This window comes from Micromys minutus, assembly GCF_963924665.1.
Source record: "Micromys minutus genome assembly, chromosome: 19".
Taxonomy (NCBI): domain Eukaryota; kingdom Metazoa; phylum Chordata; class Mammalia; order Rodentia; family Muridae; genus Micromys; species Micromys minutus.
The window spans coordinates 51,305,309-51,326,341 of record NC_137954.1 but is presented as its reverse complement, the minus strand read 5'-3'; the positions used below and the strand labels follow the sequence as shown (position 1 = coordinate 51,326,341).

The 21,033-nt window shown below is 38.1% G+C and overlaps 1 protein-coding gene across 2 annotated transcripts in view; it reads right to left on the bottom strand.

Moving 5' to 3' along the window:
* The window catches only part of FER (FER tyrosine kinase), a 233,664-nt gene that overhangs the window by 152,616 nt on the left and 60,015 nt on the right, over nucleotides 1–21,033 (bottom strand). For both annotated transcript variants that reach the window (XM_080932834.1, XM_080932835.1), the window contains exons 5-7: nucleotides 16,792–16,975; nucleotides 15,414–15,551; nucleotides 14,738–14,857 (exon numbers count right to left, since the gene is read on the bottom strand). In XM_080932834.1, coding sequence (XP_080788960.1) covers nucleotides 14,738–14,857; nucleotides 15,414–15,551; nucleotides 16,792–16,975 — 442 coding nt within the window. The remainder of the gene's footprint in view (nucleotides 1–14,737; nucleotides 14,858–15,413; nucleotides 15,552–16,791; nucleotides 16,976–21,033) is intronic.

Genomic DNA, 21,033 nt, shown 5'->3' with positions numbered 1-21,033 from the left:
ATGGAAAAAAAAGTAAAAACATAAGGAAGGATTTAAAAAAAGACTAAACAAAGGAGTATCAATTATGTCCTGAGAAAAAATAAGTTTTTGTGCAAAAAGCACATTCTATTTCCAGGTAAACAAGTATTTGCACCTGGCTTTGTTCGCTTATCTAAGACTTGGGAAACTCTTCAGCTCATACCATCTGTTTTCTCATCTGTAGTCCTGGCACTGAAACCACTGCTTTATTAGCGCTGGTTTTTGAGAAAACCAAAGTAATGCATGACATTTACTATAATTTAACTGCAGTTTAGTAGGCTAAGTGCTAATCAGTGTATTTTTCATGTATCACCTTATTTACTTTGTGACAATCTTCAATGACAAATATTATCACACTAATTTAAATAAAAGAAAGTGAGACTCAGTACTTTGGCAGTTTAAACTGGTAAGAAACTACTTCTGTGTTCATATATTATACTGAGAACTGTCCTTTGTATTAGATTAGAAGATAATTTAGTATACCAAATTAATATTAATATGTATTTGTGAGCCAAAAATTTATGGCTGCATGGGACAGATTCAGTCCTTAATGAAAATATTAAGGACACACACACACACACCTATTATATCATATTAAAATTATCTTCAGACTTTCAAGGCAAATCAAGGAAGGAGGTCTGAGTAGGAAGCGTAGCAGCAGGGAGTAACATCTCTCAGAAAGCTGTGCCTGCACCTTCCTAGGAAGGTGACAATGACCGCCTAGCCTCCTGTGGGTGATTCCAGGTCACACACTTCTCAGTCTCTCATGGTGGTGACCCAGCCATAACATTATCTGCATTGCTACTTCATGACTGTGACATTGTTACTGTTGTGAACTGGAACACAAGTACCTGATATGTACATGGTCTGAGGCCACTCCTGTTGCAAACATAAAACAGAACTCTTAAAACAAATGCAGACTCCTGAGTGTCAAGGCTCTTAGTGTGTGGTGTATGCACCACACTTTCATTCTGACTTTTAGTAAAGCTATGTTTTGCTGCTACTCCTCCACGTCTTTTCTAGTTCATTGTTGAAGACACAAAGAATCTAGACTTTATGTCACAGAACAACCAGGACCCTCGAGTAACAACACAAAGTTCAGGGGATACTAAGGAAACATCAAATTATCTCATTCTATAGAAATTTAGTTTTGTGTAAAGTAAAAGAGACAAAGTTAAAAGTAAAAAAACCTTACAGTACAAATTATAAGCAAAAGTCCTGTTACTGTGGAAAACCTCTTAGAAAGGAATCTATTATAAAAGTAGGCACAAAAGACAAGCAGGGGTTCACCAAGAAAAACCGCGAAGAGCTGCAATTCAAATAGTGGGAGAGCACCCCTCACATGGATGAGTGGACACTTGGGCAGGAATGAAGAAATGGGATTTCAAGGAGAGAAGAGATGCAGTTGTCACTCTCCAAGAAAACAAAATATCATGAAGAAGGAAGCTCAAAAGTACAAAGCATCCCCAGCTCCAACCAGAGCTGCCCTCAGAGGGATTTAGGAGAACCCAAACCCTTACAAGCAATATGGCGGAAACCTACATTTCCTACAAGGCTTAAGAAGTCTCGATGACTCCAGCATGACAGGAGAGCATTAGAGAAGAAACTCAGTGCACAGTGTACCTTCTCTCAGAGTGTGGCAATGAGGTGCCACCTGGAAAGGCTCCTATCCTTAGGAACCAAACTTAAGACAATCACAAGTCAGGGCTCCTGGAGCCACGCTGCCATTGTGGCAGGGACAAGGTAGAAGATGCCAAGAGTCACAGTTGTAAAATGGGTAGAGAGATTCTGTCACAAAAAATTTAAACAATGAGGAGTGAGAACTGTGGAGGGAACAGTAGTCTGATATCCTGCCCTCAAAAGTACGGACAGACCATGCCCTCTGGTTCTAACACTGTTTCTGCCTCCTCTTCAACAGGGTTCCCTGAGCCCTGAGGAGGATTTGATCAAGACATTCCTTTGAGGGCTGAATATTCCAAAGTCTCATTCTCTGCATGTTGTCTGACTCCCATGTTTTTTATTCTAGCACCTTTTCTTCCTTTAGCTTTTCTGCATTTTCTAGTAGCATAACTTCGTACTTCAGAAAACCATTCACAAGAAATACTGCACTTTCTTTTCCTCACCCTAGCTGTGTTTCCCAGTTCACAGAAACAATAACATTCTTTTTAGGGTGCCAGTCATTGTGGCTCTGGACAGTAGAAGGCAGAACTCAGCACAAAAGACCTCCTCCATATGGCTATGCAGAGCAAAAGTCCAAGTCCAGAATTCCTCACACCAGTGCTGTAGACAAGGTTGCTGGGAAGAAAATGCTTGAGATTATAAATAGGGAAGGTAGTTTTGGGCCTCTTATGGTACAGTATATCATGGTGGGTCCATATGGCAGAAAGAACTGCATATTTCATGGTTGCCAGGAAGAGATAGTTGGGGCTAAAGTCCTACTTCCCTACTTCAAATGCATACCTGTAATGATTTAACCTCTTCTAGACACCTCTTCCATTTTAAAGATTTCATGACTGCTTAGTATTATATTGGGTTAGCAACCAGTCCTTTAACACATGGTGTTTTGGGGACACTGTGTGTGTATATGTGTGTGTGTGTGTTCCTAATGGATGCCAAAAAAGGCATCACATCCCTTGGACCTAAAATGATAGATCGCTGTGAGCTATGATAGATAGACAGATAGAATGATAGATAGTTCTGGAAATCAAACCCAGGTTCTCTGTAAGAACAGCCAATGGTTTTAACCCTGAGCCATCTCTTCAGATTCAATGGCTGTGGACTGGAACTACTAAGTCTTTGTGGTTTTTATGTAGAAAGACTTCTTTACTGTGTTCCATCTGGGGTCCCATGGTAGACTGCCTCCTGCCATTAAACCTAGAAACCCTAGGAAATGAATTTCATGTTCCCTTGTCCACGTGGGACAGAGACCCTGACCACTGATCAAAGTCTTTGAGTCCAACTGCATCTAGTAATGAAAACCAAAATTTCCCACATCTCATATCTTCATATTGCTTGCTTCAGGTGGTGGCAGTTGAAGCTACATGTGGTCCTTGAACTGACAATCATAGTCAATTTTAATGATTTACCACCTATCCTTCTACTTAAATTTTTTCCAAGTACATTTTGCTTGCTACTGACAATTTTATGAGTTGGGAAATAGTCACATATAACATTTATCTCTGTTTACATGATCCAATGGGCTTGTTTCTCACCACCTCCCCAACTGGAAATCATTCACTTAGAATTTCTTTGAAATTTGTGTGATGATTAATTTCCGTTGTCAACTTGTTGTCATCTAGAAGCATCTGGGATAAACCTCTGGGAACGCCATTTTGTTTAGGTTAATAGGTGGCATCATTCCCTTAGGCTGGGGTCCTGAACTGTACAGAAAGGAGTGATCTGAGCACATGTATTTATTATGGTTTTGTTCCCGACCATGAATGAAAGGTTGCCTCAAGCTTCTGCTGTGATGTCTCCATGAAGATTGACTGACACCTCAAATGTGAATAAAAGTAAACTTTCTTCCTTAAAAAAAAAAAAAAAAGTAGGGACAGTAACTGTGTGTGCTTCAGCTTGGATGTGTCTGAGTGTTGATGCCAAGGCAGGAAGGTGCTGCAGGCCATTCTCTCCTCAACCCTGCATCAGCCCACCCAGGACAGAAATCAGTGGACTCTCTTCCTCCCCACTCCTTCAAGCATTCAGAACATCTACCATGCCCTCTGATACCTTAGAGGTGTGTGGACTGACTGCACCTGCCTAGGCCATGCCTATCCATAGATAATGGGAGATCTGGTACTATAAGCCTGTGGAGTGAGTGAACACAGACAGTCCTACTACAGCAGCACACCCTTAGACCTCCCAGCAAAACTCACTACAGAGGCCTGCTGTGCCCCATCCAATGCCTACCAGTTTCCAGCTAGTAAATGACCTAGAAGCTTCTAATCCAAGGCCCTTGTCAACAAAAACTTCTGAAACACTTTGCTCAGTATTTTTCTTGTTCTCATGTAATTTTATTATTTTTAATTGGTTTTCCTTCTCTTTGACATATCTTTCATTTTTCAGAAATCCTTCTTCTTCCATTTCATCCTGTTCTTTATTAATATTGAACATTTTAGAATCTTGCCTATTCTCAATGGTAGTGTAGTGGCTGTTCCTAATTGGCTCATATACTATTTCTATATCAGACCTGAACCTACACCATCACTGTGGCTTGTTTTCTCCTTTCTGAAAACGATCAGAGATTGAGGCCAGCACCTCAAACACTCTGTGGGAGTGCTTTGCAGCTGAGCTACATACCATCCCAGTTGAGAAAAACTATATGTGACTCTACCCATGACCTAATCCCAGCTAAACCTTTCTAGATATTACAGATAAAGGCTACAATAATTTCCTGCTAACAGTCTAGCTCCAAGAAGGCACAACTAGAGACAGCCTGGAGTCCTGTTCCTAGAAATTAAATGTAAGCAACAACAGAGAGAAAGATAATCAGAGAACTAGCACTCATGAGGGATTTGACATGGATAGTTCCCACACCCTTTCAGAACACACACTGCTGACTGCTGAAGAACTAGCCAGAGTGCAGTCTCTCTGCCAATCTCTGCAACACTGTATACGGATATGAAATGTCATCATTACAGTGCATGCTAATGTACTCATAAATATTATAATATATGCTAATAAAACATTGAAAGTAAAAAAGAGGCATTCTTTATATTTGTACTTGCCTATAGATATATAAATCTAATCACAGAAAAACAAGAACCATGGAAAAACAAGTCAACATAAGTCTCCAAAAGTCTGTAACTTCCTAGTGGATGACTCCAAAAATATCTAACTGCATGACATGCTAGACAAAGAATTTAAAAGACTAATTTTAAAAATGATCAATCAGTTTAAAGAGGATACAAGTAAACAGCTGACTGAATTAAGGATGATTACACAGGACATAAAGGAGCTGAAAGGAACAAAACTGTCTTGCTGGGAATTAAAAGCTCAATGAAATAAAAATCTCAGTTTGACCTTCGCCTGTAGATTGAATCAAGTCATGACAGACCACTCAGGCTTGAAGATATAGTGCTTGCTACATTCAGGTAACAGAAATGAGACAAGTAACCTAGGTAGACAGAACAGAGCAGCAAGAAGGCTCAAAGATCAAGATACCCAAAACCCACATTTGATTTCTAGAATCTATTACACACAAATGTAGAAGACAATTCATAAAGCTGTGTTCTAACCTTATACATGCTACGGCACACAACAAGCCATACCCACAGATCACAGATAAATGATAAAAATAATAATAAAGAACAGGACATGGAACACCATTAGGAGACCAAGCCCCTAAGCATCACTGAAAACACAGTATAGCTACTAAGATGATCAGCAGTAATCCAGTCACAAACCCATTAGCATAATAACAGATTTCTCGGGAGATTCTAAAAGCCATATGCAATGAAGAACTTCAAACCCCAAAAGAGAATAACCTGCCAATCCAACATTGCTATATTGAGAAATAAAGACTCTCCAAGATAAACTGAAAGATTCATACTGTAAAAACTAATGAACATGGCCTATTCCAAACAGCCACAAAGAACATCTGAAGACAAGAGGGACTAATATATTACCTTTCACTAACAATCCTAAATATAGTAGCCTCAATTCCTCTATTGAAAGACACTGGATTAAAGCAAGAACCACAAGTTGGTGGCATGTAAGAAACTCACCTACTAACAAAGACATACCTGGACTGAAAGTGAGAATGTAGAAAATTACATAGCCAGCACACAGATATCCTCAGGAGAAAGAGCTACACTCGTGTACATGAAACATTCAATTTAAGCCCAAAATTATCAGAAAAGACAAAGAATACCACTACATATGTATAAAGAAAACAATCTACAGGATAATATAGCAATCATAAATATATATGCAGTGAAAATCTGGGCACTCAATTTTAAGAAACAAACACTACAGAAAGAGTATAAAGGGAAACCTGGGCTTCAATATGTTATAATAGATCCTTTAATGCCACATTTTTATCAAAGATAGGTCACTGAGACCAGAACAAACAGAAAGAGAGTTACATTATATTACGTCCAAATAAACTGAACAAATATGTACAAAATATTTCTATCCAGCAGCTACAGAATATACATTCTTTCCATTAGCATATAGAATTTTTTCTACATGTAACTTTTCCAAAATAGCTCATATTTTAGGCTATAAAACAAAGCAACAAAATTACAATTCACTTCAACATGGTATTTCATACAATGGCTACCATATAAAGTCAACAACACATTAACATTAGAAATCATCCAGTTTTTAAAATTAGGCACCACCTATAAGTGAAAATATGGAGAAAAGTACTTCAAGCAGATGAGATCAAGAAGAAAACATGCACTGCCATTCTAATATTTGACAAACCAGACTGTGCACTGTAACTAGTCAGAGGAGACAGAGAAGGGCAATTTGTTCTAATAACTGGATCAATTAATTGAGAAAATATGACAATACTACATGTCATATTTACATCAATTAATTAGGAAAATATTTCTACACTTAAATGTAGAAAAATACATCAATTAATTAGGAAAATGACAATATGACATGCAAAGTCTATGTATGCATAAATTAACATACACAAGTTCATAAAAATCATACTAATAGCATTAAATACACAGATTAACACAAACACAATAATAGCACTTTCAGTTCCCCACTTTCTCTCATAGATGTGTGATCTTAAATTAAAAAGAGAGAGAGAGAAACCTCAGACTCCAATGACATCTTAAATCAAATAAATACCTACATACCTAACAGATACCTACATACTACTCCACCTGAATGCCATAAAAATGTACATTCTACTTAGCAGTATGTGGTAATTTCTCTAAAATAGACCCATGCTAGAACACAAATCAAACCTCAACAAACACAAGAAAACATGAAATAATTCCGCAAATCATATCTGACCATTCTCCAATAAAACTTAGAAGCAACATCAAATAAATCACTAGAAGTGTATAAAATCATGGAGATTAAACAACTCATCATTGAATAAAGACTGGATCAAAGGGAAAACAAAAATATTCCTGAAACTAAATGGAAATAAAATCAGAATAAAACAAAACCCCTGAGATACAGGCGAAGCAGGTCTAAGCAGGTTTGTATCTAGGTGTCTACATTACTAAGTCAGAAAGAGCTCAAATGAATCATTTATGCTGCAAATCCAGAATTTGGAAAGACCTAAGCCTAGTGAACAGTGAAAACTGTAAAAATCAAACCAGAGCTTAATAAAATAAAAACAAGGAAGAGAAGGCAGGGAATCAATGAAAGAATCAGAAATTAACAGAAAAATATTACAACAGACCCAGAGATTTATAATACTTTGAGAGCCCTTTTAAAAGTTGTAATCTATTCATTTGGGAAAATCTAAACAAAATGGATGAATTCAATTTCTCCAAACTACCAAAGTTAAGCCAAGACTGACCATTTATCCCACTTCTTCTCAAAATGGCACTTGAAGCACTTGCTGGTGAGAAGAAAATTAAAGGGATAACAAAGGGAAAAGAAAGGGTAGAATTACTCCTATTATAGGGATAATACAATATTATATTTAAGAGAGCCAAAAAATTACACCAGAAAAAGTCTAAAAACAATTTCAGTAAAATGACAGAGTACAAAACAAACTTTAAAGAATCAGTAGCTTTTCCATGTATCAACAGCAACCTTAAGATCATGGGAGCATTCCTATGTACAGCAGCATCCACAGAAAAGACATATTAGAATAAACCTGGACACAGATAAAAGACTGCCATGGTAAAAATTCCAACCTCTCAACTAAGATACTGAGAAAGAGCAGAAATTGGAAGGGCATCTATGCTCATGGTCAGTGTAGCTAGTTTTGGGACCAACTACCCTACCAAAAGCAATTTATAGATTAAATGCAATCCCAACCAAAATACACACAGCATTCTTCACAGAAATAGACAAAAGGAATTCTAAAATTCATATGAGGGGCTGGAAAGATGGCTCAGTGATTAAGAGCACTAACGGCTCTTCCAGAGGCCTGAGTTCAAATCCCAGCAACCACATGGTGGCTCATAACCACCTGTAATGAGATCTGATGACCTATTCTGGTGTGTCTGAAGACAGCTACAGTGTACTTATATATAATAAATAAAAGAAATTCATATGGAAGTAAAAGAGACATATGATACCAAAGCAATTCTGGGGGGACAAAAAAGAAAAAGAAGAAGAATCCTGGTGGGGTTTCCATTCCAGACTTCAGATATATTAGAGTTATAGTAATAAAAACAACATGATACTACCATAAGGACAGGCATACAGATCAATGGAGTAAAATAAAAAAGCCAAAAATAAGTACTTGTAACTACAGCCATCTGATAATTGAGAAAAAGATAAATTCATATATATATACACATATATACATACATACATACTGAATGAGAAACTGTAGCATCTGCAACAAAAGGTTCTGGGGAAACTCAATGCCCATATGCAGAAGAATAAAATTAGACCCGTATTTATCACCCTACACAGAAATCTGACTAATATGGACCAAAAACCTAAACCTAAAATACTAAAATTGCAGTGTATCCAATAAGACATAGGCATAGCAAAGGACTTTCTAAATAGCCACGGTATTAAGGAGAACAACAGACCAGTGGGACCTCAAACAGTAAAAAGCTCTGTAGAACTAAGGAGAGAATCTTTGCCAGCTGCACATCGGACAGAGGATGAACATCTAGAATATACAGACAACTCAAAACTACAGTTAAAGAAACAAATGACCCAGTATAAAAAAAAAAAACTAAAAAATAACCAGCTCTAGACAGAGAGTGATTAATGAAAGAAATAAAAGCAGCTCAAAATACCTAAAATGTACTTATTATTTACAGCAATTGGAGTACTATGAACTAAAGCAACTTGGAGACTTCATCTCAGCCCAATCAGAACAGCTGGGAAAGACAAAACAGTTGAGAACAAAGGCGGTAGGACTACGGAGAAAGAAGAACCTCATTCACCTTTGATGGAATGCTAGTTAGTACAGCCACTAAGTAAATCACATGGAAAAGCCTCAGAAAGTCAAAAAGGAAGCTACCACATGACCCGGCTATGCCACTCTTTGGCATATGCCCAAAGGACATCACATGCTACAGATACTTGTTCAGCAATGTTCATAGCTGCCTACTCACTAAAGCCAGGAAATAAAACAACCTAAATGTCCTCTAAACACACACACACACACACACACACACACAGAGAGAGAGAGAGAGAGAGAGAGAGAGAGAGAGAGAGAGAGAGAGAGAGAGAGAGAGAGAGGAATACTATCCAACTGTAAAGAAAAATGAAATTTAGTAAGTAAACAGACAGGGTCTAGAAAAGGTTATATTGAATGTCATAAGACAGAAAGACAAACAGCACATGTTCTCACATGTGCAGTTCCTAGCATCAAATCCTCAGGTTACAACATGGAGTAACCATACAAGGGGACCACAGATGGAGGGAAGGGAGGAGAAGAGCAAGACATAAGTGAAACAGAGAATAACAAGGAGGGGACTCAGGGCTGGAGAGATGGCTCAGTGGTTAAGAGCACTGACTGATCTTCCTGAAGTCCTGAGTTCAATTCCCAGCAACCACATGGTGGGCTCACAACCTTTTCCTGCAGTCTAGCTTCTGTGGTTCCAGAAATACTATGCAAGCTGCCACGGACAGGAAGCAATTAAACTGGCCCACCCAAATGAAACACCTATGCTCCAGGACAATGACCTGCACAGCAAGAAATGCATAAAAGTGCAAAAGGGACAATCATATGTGGGTGGCAGCCAAAGCTGTCCAGTTGAGCTCAAATCCCACAAAGTATGAGAAAAACAATGTTGGGTACTAGAAACCTAGCAAACTGAGGTCATGGACTCAGAAAACAATCTTCTGTCACCACTAATGATTCCTGGGGGGATGAGAATTACCCTCCCCTAGAGAACAGTCCTCTTACTCACTGTCCAATGATAAGTGGTCAGCCTTAAAAACGTATAAGAGAACTTCACATCCTTTATGCACATGCACATAAATAACAGTAATAAAGAGTCTACTATATTAAGGAGGGGTTCAAGGGAAGGGAGACGGGAGGAGTTGGAGGGAGGAAAGGAAGGGGAATATGATGTCACTCTATTTCAATTTGAAACATATTTCATGTATATTAAGTGGGTAGTCTAGAGAGATGGCTCAACAGTTACGAACACTGGCTGCTCTTGTAAAGTACCTAGATTCAACTCCCAGACCCACACAGCAGCTCACAACTGTCTAAAATCTAGTTTGAGGGGATCCAACACCTCACACAGACATATGTAAGCAAAACATCAATGCACATGAAATGAAATAATCAAGGATATCTAAATATAATCTTAATTTATATCAATTTAACTTAAAATGTTTGATATATTCTGAGATGAGACATAAAACATTTTTTGTGAACTATTCTTGAGAGATCACAATAGGGATGTTTACAAAAAGCAGAAAAAAAATCCTGACTTTCATGTGTGTCTTCATGTAAGATTGCATAAATTTTTAACATCTACATGGATTAATTGCATTTTTTTCTAGTTATATAGGGGCTTGAATCCAGGGCCTTGGTAATGAAGGGGAAGAGGAATGTCTTCATATAATTATCTTAAAAGTGAAGTAAAAGACTTGTGTCATGTTATCAAAAGTCCTCCATAAAGTCCTATGATGCTACATTTACATTTTAAAGTATAAGAAAATGCTGTTTAACTCAAGACAACCCTTCTTCCCTTTAAAAAAAAACTAAAGTCACAATTAAAATAGTAGTATTGAAATTTAATGTGAGAAAGTAAAAATTAAATAATAATTTGATTGGTCGTCTATACTTTTCTAAAACGTGTGTCCAAGAATGCTCTTAAAGGCAACCGGTACTAGTTAGCGCTAGAGGCATATTGTCAGGTGACTTCCAACAAGCTGTTGTCCACAGCAGACATTTTGGATCTTTTCATACAAGTAAATCTTTAAGCATTGTCCAGTTGGACTACGTATATCTTGGTGACAGAGTATCTGTCTCACATGGACATGTGTACACACAGATGCCTAAACACAAGCGGCTCCATACACCGAATGTCACACAATCAATCGGTGTGCTCTTCACCGCCCTGCTCCTCCCTCCTGCTCCCGGGTTGCGGCCTTGTAGAGTTCTCTGTGTCCCCTTTGTCATGTCCACTGCTGTCACAGATGGTCCCTAGTTAACCAAGCAGTTATAGGCTCTTGACGAATACATTCGAATTCAACCTAATCTACTTCCAACCCAACAAATCCAACTATTTCTTTTACAAGCTTGTTTCTTCAAACTACCCTCCTAATATCGGCCTTCAAATTCTTTTACATTCCCCCAATGTTTCAAGTCAGCATTTCACACAGGTTTGAGGGGGCTGGGGAAACAGTTATTTAACCTTATAGCTTACAGTCCTCAAAAGTACTTCTTGAACACAGTCTGACATTTTAGCTGCTTCCAACCTAAGGTAATATTCTGCCATCTGTCACTGTCATTAACACAACAGCCCACCGTGCCTGAGCCAGCCATCTGAAATCCATTTTCTCTTATTTTGACACAACAGGCATGAACTGATAACAAAAATGAGACGCTGTAGGACAGCAGTGTGTGTGGTAGTCAAAATGGAACTGTGATTTATGTAGTGACAAGCAGCAGAGGCCACCTCTGCTGGCTGTCATATACAACAACCTGACTGCTGCTTTGAAATCACCCAAAGATGACAAGTCTCACATGATATTTATGTGCCGCAAAAGATGATGATTTTGATATTTTCGACATTTTAAAATATTAATGTCACTCTTAGTTCATGGACTGTAAAAGACAGGCAGCAAGTGGATCTGATCCTCAAGCCTATGAGTAGATTGCCAGCTTGTACTTTACAAGACCAAGAACAATTACCTTTCCATGCTGAGAATTACTATCAGGCTAGAGAGATAACTCAGCTACTAAAGGCTAGGCTCACAGCCAAATATATAAGAGAATTACTATCATTCAGTGAGGAAAATAGACTTATGTTCCGTTATAAGAGTTAAATTGATTTTAATTTCTCCTTAAAATGTATTGGAAAATACAAAGTCTTGGGAGTAGGTCTACTTTAGATCACAAGATTTAGCATTTTGCACAATTTTATAGAATTTTAATGTGGCACACTAAGGAGACTTCACTAAAGGTTAGAAAATATCACCAACAGACATAAGTGTCTTAGCCACACTGCTGACACCCAGAAATGCTGGTGGATGGGATGCGAACATTCACGTTGTTTGGAAATCACTTTTAATCTAATTTGCTATAAACAATTGTGTGCTCCCTCTCTGGTCAGAGGTGATCTCCCTCCCTGTGAGAGAGCGTCAGGACTGCCTTTAAGTTCCTGCCTCAACTTCCCTCAATGATGGGTCATAACCTGCACTTATTAAACTAAGCAAACCATCCCTTACTCAAAGTTGCTGCCAGTACCTGTCACAGCTACAGAAAGCAAACTATAATAGTGGTAAAAGTCTTGCCTATGAGACATGAGCCCTCACTTTGCCCCTTAGCACTGTAAAATTTACATACAGATATACATAAACACATGTGTCTATCTTCAACTCATATCCTAAATAAATAATGTTCAATGAAATGTAGATAAAGTTTTAACTAACAAAGATATAAGCAATTGAAGCTACCACATTATCACAGATTTATTATCGTTAATTCATTGGGTATGAGGAGGGTCCCTGCGTTATCACCAAATGAACAGTGATTTGTTGAGATAATGATTCTAACTACACTCTGGAAATCAATAAAACAAAGTATTTGGCCACAAAATCTCTGCTCACAAGCACTTAACATGTAGTTATTTTTAATATTACCACATTATATTCCAGCACTTATATTTTCATTTTATTTGCTATTCATTAAAGTAAGTGATTACTTTTACTGCTGACTTGAGAATATTAATCATATAACTTTAACTATACCAAGGAAGACTTTGATAAATAAAGTACTTGGGAAAGGTAGTGACAACTAAATGTGGGAGTCATGGATGCTTTGTTAATACGCAGCATGTGAGTTAAGAAATGGGATGTCCTACACAGTAATTAAACCGATCATCTCAGCAGTAAGTGCCCTCCCTCAACTGTGACACTGCTGACATTGTTGTCACGAATTCTGTCTTCTGAGAGGCTGTCCTTGACATGGCAGATGCTTAGCTACATCTGACAAATGTCCCTGGAGGACTAGTTTATAGGTGGCTAAGACTGAAAACATCCATGGCCAAATCAAGCAAAGACCCAGACAGAGGACAACGTCCTGTGGAACAGCCAAACTGCTGCTAGAAAAGCTTCTCTAGCATAGGGGACCCCATGCCTTCAAGTGTATCAGAACGGATACAGAGGACACCCATATATTCAACTCTCTCAACAGTAATCAAACTCTGATTCATGAGGCTTCATCACAAATAGGTGTTTGGAAGAGCAGTTAACAGAAGGTGTTAGTTCCTTCTGTTCTATGGCCCTCTTTAAATATTTCAAGCCCTTTCTAAGAACAAATCCTAATAGATTACCTGTACCTATGGTATCTCTGAATAAGAGATTAAGGACTTTTGTCTGAGTTATTAAAGGAAAATTTGAACAAGTAAATAATATACCATGCCCAATACAAGTGAGAAATGAATAAATACTTTATACTTTAACTCCAACACAGACAGGATAAACACATATAATGCTTATCTCAAATGTTTTTAATCCCTGAACAAAAATCATAAAATAAAGTAATCATGGCCTTACTCATATTTTCACAAGTCACAGAGCACTTTTAATTGCCTTTAGTGTTTGAAGAGGACTAAAAAAGTTAGGATCTCTCAAACCCCACAAAGGCTATACACAGAAAGAGGGCAATAAAGCTGACTTAATCATTTACAATAATAGAACAGCCCCTTGCTTGAAGAGGAAAGAACTCAATCAAGAGTAAAGGTGTAGGCTAAATGCTATGATAGCAATAACTCCTACTGAAGTTCAGTGTCCATATTTCCAAAATGCTTCTGCCACTACATATTGACAATAAAACAAAATTTAAAATATATATAAAAATTTTAAAGGATAAATACTATTCTTTTATACTGGCAACCAGTGAAAAATTTAACATCACAGAAAAATTCAGATTTTTTGAATCAATGATAAAGATAGGGAGACATAATATATTTCCAAAAATGTGTCACCTGGGGGCTGAGCTGGCTTAATGGCGAAAAGCAAGAGCACTTGCTGAGTGGAGCACATGAGGCCTGAGTTCCATCAAAAGCCCACATGGAAAGCCCACAGGACTGTGCACCGAGAGCAGAGACGGGAATTCCCAAAGCTGACAGCCGCCAGCCGGGCCTCATCAGTAAGCTTCCAGCTCAGTGAGACTACCTCAGGACCGTAAGGATGAGAACTTTACAGAAGCACACACAAGGTCCTGCTCTGCATAGGAATGAACTCCACACCACACTTATATAGCATACGACACATAAAACATACATGCTAGACACACACAGGAAATCCATCAATCTGACTTACTTTGTATGACTTGCAGAAGCTGAGGAACTTAAAGCTGATGAGATCCAGTAACTGTACGGCAATACCACTCACTTTACTCTCTTAGGGTTCTCTAAGTACTTACATTACTTGCAAACTGTCTGCTGTTAAATTATTCCACATGATCTCATTTGCCTGAAGATTTTCATTTTCTTCTAATAGGGAAGTATCAAATTCGATTTCTTGTTCTTTAGCAGCTGTTGTTCTAGTAAAGTATGTCAAATATTTCTAATCAATATTAATATACTATCATAATCTATCGCCGTACACAGCAAAGGCAAAATATTTACTACTCTTCAAAATTATGCTAACAAAGTAAACACAGCAGGATAATTTAGAGAACAGCTAGGCCCGAGAGATCTAGTCATGGAGCCTGTACCCTAGATTCTTCATCTGTACACAGACCTTAGTCATTTTATTACCGTTACAATTCTTTAAAGTATAAAACAAGATACATGCAAGAGATAGTAAATCTCTTGGTGACTTAGAAAAATTAATACACATGTAAGCTCATTTATTATGTAAATATTAAGAAAACACAATTTCATATGTTAAATATGGATTTAAACAATGATATCAATTGATGAAAATCTTAAGTATCGTTTTATAAATTAGTTACCAATTTTAAGACAGTTTTTAATAAATAAATGAAAATAAACTCATAGGATAAATTCAGCTCTAATAAGAATATTTTTGTTTGTTAAATACTCTATTATAAACAATATATTTATAATAGTTTAAAATGAAGGAAAACACCATACCTGTGAACATCTATGAAATTATTATATTCAGTGCTAGGGTCTATCTGTTCAACAGACATTTGGATCTCTTTGTGGACATTCACTATTTCCTCTGTCACAAGGCTGGTGATCTGGCTATATTCATCAAATATACCTTTTCTGAAAAGCAAAAATAAATTTCCATCTTAATGTTTGTGGAAGAGACACCGACGCAGAGAGTGTTTGGAGTGATGAGCACGGGAAGTGTGTCAGTGTTTGGAGAGTGGTGGCTTCACGCACCTCCTCATTTCATCTCATTATGTGTAATCATGCAGGAATTTAAACACGTCATCACCAGTTTAAGTACATAACTGGTACGTCCAAAGGCAGGGCCAGACAGTGGTAATCATTTCCTATTCTTCACTATTCTGATAGAAACACTTTTGTGTCTTTTGTTTGCTTTTTTTTGTTTTGTTTTGTTTTTCAACACAAGGTTTCTGTGTGTCACTGTTTGTTTTCTAGTGTGTGACACTCCTCAGATGCTCCATTCCTCTCTTATGGATATTATTTAGTTAAAGTTCAACTTTGGTGGCATCTGTTTCTTCTCCTGACTTCCAGTATGTAGCAAAAGCATCGGGGTTATTTGCTTGGTCTAATTAAAGAGAAAGGAAAAGAATCTGTCACACTGATTAGATCCCCTACTTTTAAGGGTTGTGCTTTATGAATGTTGACTATTACTGTCTTCAAAGCAAGTGTGGACAAATAAGCGTACTCTACATTTACCTATATAAATAGAAAGCAGGGTTTGTCTATTTCTGTTTCTACTTCTAAAATAACTATGAATCAAAATTACTTCAACTACTGTAAGTTTTTTGTTTGCTTGCTTGCTTGGTTGGCTCGGTTTTAAGATAGGGTCTTATTAAGTAGCCCTGGCTGGCCTAAACCTTGCTATGTAGACTAAGATGCTTCAAAGTCAAAATTCTGTGCTTACAAATGTCTTCAACTGCTAGGATTAAAGGCCTGCTTGATCACACCCAACTAATTTCTTTAATAGAAAAGTAGTGTTAGGGAGAAAAAAATCTCAAATTAATCAAGAAAAAAGTACCCACACACATTTTCAGTGAAAAAAAAATGATATTAATATTTGCAAAATGCTAAAGCAGAAACTAAGGAAGTGAGGTCCATCCAATGTGGCTCACCACTTCCGGGAGCAGCAGAGGCAATAGCGAGCACAGTTGTAGAGAGGTTTATCCTCCGCATGCTAGGTGCTGAGCACCACCAAAGGGACAGGAAAAGTAAAGGCTCTAAGTGCCCAGCGGTCTCGGCAGTAAGGAAGCTTCTGACGCAAATGTGTAGCTGTGGGAGAAACGCTGAGCTGTGCCTTAGAAGGATCTTATGATAAACAGGAAGTGTATCTTACAGTGCTTTTATCATTTCTTCCTGCATCTTCTGCACAGAGTCCAGCAGCAGAGGAAGTGTGGTGTCATAATACTGACTCTGGTGGAGCTGCGCGCCCTTCAGAGCCAGCACATACTGATTATGCAGCAGGTGAAGCTTCATTGTAGCTTTGTCATAGCGCTCCTTGGCCTTTTCTGTTTCCTTCCCTGAGGAAAACATTGACAACAGCAGAGAGGTGATTACCATCATTATATGCCATCCGGACGTTGTTTCGTTCTCTCCCACATTTAATGAAAATCAAGTCTGCTGACTGCACACTGTGTATAGAATGCTATGCCAGATCCTAATGGTCAGTGCTCAGCCAGAGGTTCCTGTGCTGCAAGTGCTGGGTAGACTAAAGTCAGAACACCTAAGTACAGACGTACGATCCTTCTCGGCTCCAAAGGAGCTTACAGCAAACTGGAACGCTGCTCACATGACACTGCAGAAGCAGGGAAGCATGCAAAGCTTCAAGTTTAAGCCTGTATCTCAGATGTCCAAAAAGTTATCGGAGGAGGCTTTGAAAAAACAGACCAAAAAGATGCACACGTACATCAAAGAGTAGCAGAGATGAAGAGAGAGTACAGCCTCACTCACAGTGGATATTCCCAGAAGACACTTCTACGCTAGGTGATAGGAGTCCTTGATGAAGAACATGTACAGTGGAGTGCTGAGGAAGACTTGGAGAGAAAAGCCATGTTGCAGAGAGAGTCAAGAGAAAGCAAAGTTCAGGAAATGAAGGAAGACATCTTTGGAAATAGCACAACTAGACTTGAAGGATAAAGTGGGAGATAGCAGAGATGCTGCTGCCAGGAATCAAAACCTTCCTGCAGTCAGGAAGTGCCCCAAATCATCCCTCCTGCAGGAGTATGTCACTGTGACCCACAAAGCTGGAACTCCCTCTATGGGAGAAACACCACTGACTACTCCTAAAGATAAGTCCTGCTCCACTAATAGCTAGTTCTCCAACACAAGAATTTTAGTAACTGTACAAATTACTTTACAAAATGTTACCCCTGGTACTGTTTCTCGGAGGAGAGAGGGAGGGACAGGTAAGAAAAGAGCAATTCAATTCAATTCTGAAAAAGTTAAACTACAGAGAAGGGGATTTTCATATTACCCAACTACATTGGGATAAAACATTTTATGTCACAAATAAGTACAAAAAATCAAACAGGTTAGTAATGGTATGGCTTAATATACAACAAATCTTCCTACTAGGAGGTATCCTTTGATTTTTTTTAAATTCCATTCTATTTAAGGATGCTTATTTTAAAAAATCCAGTGAATATATTACCTCGGTCATACTAAATCCTTAAAGAAGTATTTAAGTCAATACAATGCTCCTGTGATAATTTTATTATTTAGCAATTAAATCATTTCAATATTAATTGTAAGTGATTTTTAACAACCCAATGAAACTGAATTTTAAACACACACACACACACACACACACACACACACACACAGAGCCATTTCTAATCATAAACACTACTATTAGCAACCTTCTTGCAGAAACACAGGTCACTGGAAGTCCTAAAGTCAATCAAATGGCACATACGTCTGCAGACACCTCTGGAACCTTCTCTAAAAATAACTACTTGCTCCTCCCACATACAAAAATAAACTCCAGTAGAAGGCTGATGTCCAAAACTCAGGACCGCACCTGGTCAGTCTTCTGGCAAGAGGCCCTAACCTGAACGAGAAAGTGTGTCAACTCCTGTCCTCGGGTCACCAGAGCAGCCGACCCCTACCCTTCCAGTGCCTTTCATGGGAACATGTAAACCACCCATCTGTTTCCTATTTACACAGATTCTGAACCACACACTAACCATCTGCCTTTCTAACTGGTGTAGACTGACTCACTAAATACACAACACTCAGTTTACTGCACTGTTAATACAAAATACAGAAAACCTAACTTCCCAGCAGATTCTTTTCTCTGAATTCAGTGTATTATATGATCAGCAACATAAACAGAAATATGACAGCCAAAATATAAACCAACAGCTCATTAACAGTTTTAAAAAATAAACTGCCTTTGAAAATACCTGATGCATCATCCACTACATTAATGGGAAGATGAGGATTAAAAGCAGACCTGAAGTTACAGTTTACAGTTTAGAAGGGTTTGGGGAGAATGTGCACCCCACCCCTCCTCACATCTGCCCAGGTTTTGAAGCACGCTCATGGAAAATACATTCCTGTCAAGTTATCACCTGCTCCTTCCCTCAGAGGCACAGAGTTTTGATGACCTGCTTAACTGTCATAACTTGGAAAAGAGCCGTACTGTACTTTTACAAATGGAAATCTTAATCCACATGGGGACTATGTAGGTAAACCTCAAATACCAATAATGTATAAAAGAGAAGAGCGTAAGATAGGAAATCAAATATGTGACATGAAAGCAGAAGGCAGGAAGCCTAGGGGAGACCATGAAGAAAGTAAGACTGAGACAGGAGCCGGGAGGACAGCGGGGCTGGGTAAAAATAATGATAAGTATGTATGAGTCACAATGGCACAATGACCTAACTAAAATGAAGGAAATAAATGAATGCAAAATTAAACATTGTTCATTCTTTCACTTAACAAAATTCTTTGTTTAAAGGCGAAAACTACCTAATACAATTCTAGCTATGCACCTATCTGGTTCAAAATAGCTCAGATCACTAGTACAGTTTCTAATATACTTTTAAAATAATTACAAATCAAGTTCAAAGTAATTTAAAGTATACAGGGTGAACAAGTTGCCACTCACAGACCTCTGCTGTTGTATGTGTTTACTTAGCAGAGAATCGCTGAAGCAGTATGTGGAGTTACTGTGTGCCAACTAACAGTGAGAAAACATCCAGTTTTTGTTCATTCTTCATATAATGAAACTCATGGAGACTGAATTATAATTCTTTCACCAGTACTGTTGACAAATGTGTTCATGATTTGCAATAACAGAGTGTGTACAATATGTAACACCATAAACAGTATTGTGAAGCTAGAAAAAGTCAGTTATGTAAGGCTGACACTCACAAGAGACAAGCCATCTAGAAAGTCAACCACTGGTACTATAAACTTCTGAAATGATTGCCATTTCTTAAATATCAATGTACAAAGTCCCCTAATGACAAGTAAGAAGTGATTATTTTCAAAGAATAAAGCAACTATTTTCTACTTTGTCTACTTTGATTTGAATAACTAAGTATTTTGCCATCTTATTTTGAAAATGGCTGTGCTGTCCTCCAACCCCAGATGACCACGCTCAGCATTTGACCTAAAGAATGGAGATACATCCCTCTCCCTTAACTAAGTGCTCATATGGGTCTCAAACGTGCTGGAGCTTTGGTCCCCAATGTGTCCTGGCTGAGACAGTGGAACCTGCCCATGCAGCACAGTCCTTTAGTCTTTTCTCCCTCCTAGCTCACTATTTAAGAGATCTGTTCTAACTGAGCCAGCCAAGGCAAAGGGCATACACTCAGTGCTGAGCAGGAACCACCCGGACAAAGAGCCGATAAACTCTTTCTTTGTAGTTATTCCAATTGCCATGAGCTTTAAGGTAGCTTAAGCTTTTGTCTCTCAGTAAAACTATGAATGTATCTGGTAGAGAAAACTTGATGCCAACATACCACACATTCAGTTTTCACCCACTCATTTTCACATCTATTGATGGTCTTGGCTACATCTGTTGTTTATTAATCTTCACACTACTGTTCCTGTACACAGGCTGCAATGTGCCTTACAGTTAAAACACCAATGTTGGAGAAGCTTTTTTTAATTGCAAATTGCAAAAACTAAACAAATTGTCATGCAAACACACATAATAAAGGTGTGTGTGTGTGTGTGTGTGTGTGTGTATTCATAGATTGTAAAAATGTAATTTGCTTGCATAAATTAAGGCTATTCCTCCCCTAGAGCAACAAGTCACTAATTCTGTTTTCAGTGTCTTTAAAGAATATAACTGTCATAAATAACAAAAATGAATTTCAGAGCCAATGAGATGGCTCAGTAGTCAAGAGCACTTACTGCTCTTCAGAGGACCTGAGTTTGGTTTCCAGCTCAGTTGGTGATTCACAACTAACTGTAGTTCCAGTTGTAGAGGATCTGATGCTGTCTTCAGATCTCAAAGTGTGTACACACATGTACACACACACATATACATATATTCACATAATCATACATACACTCTCACTCATACACATACACACACTCATACATACACATATACACATACTCA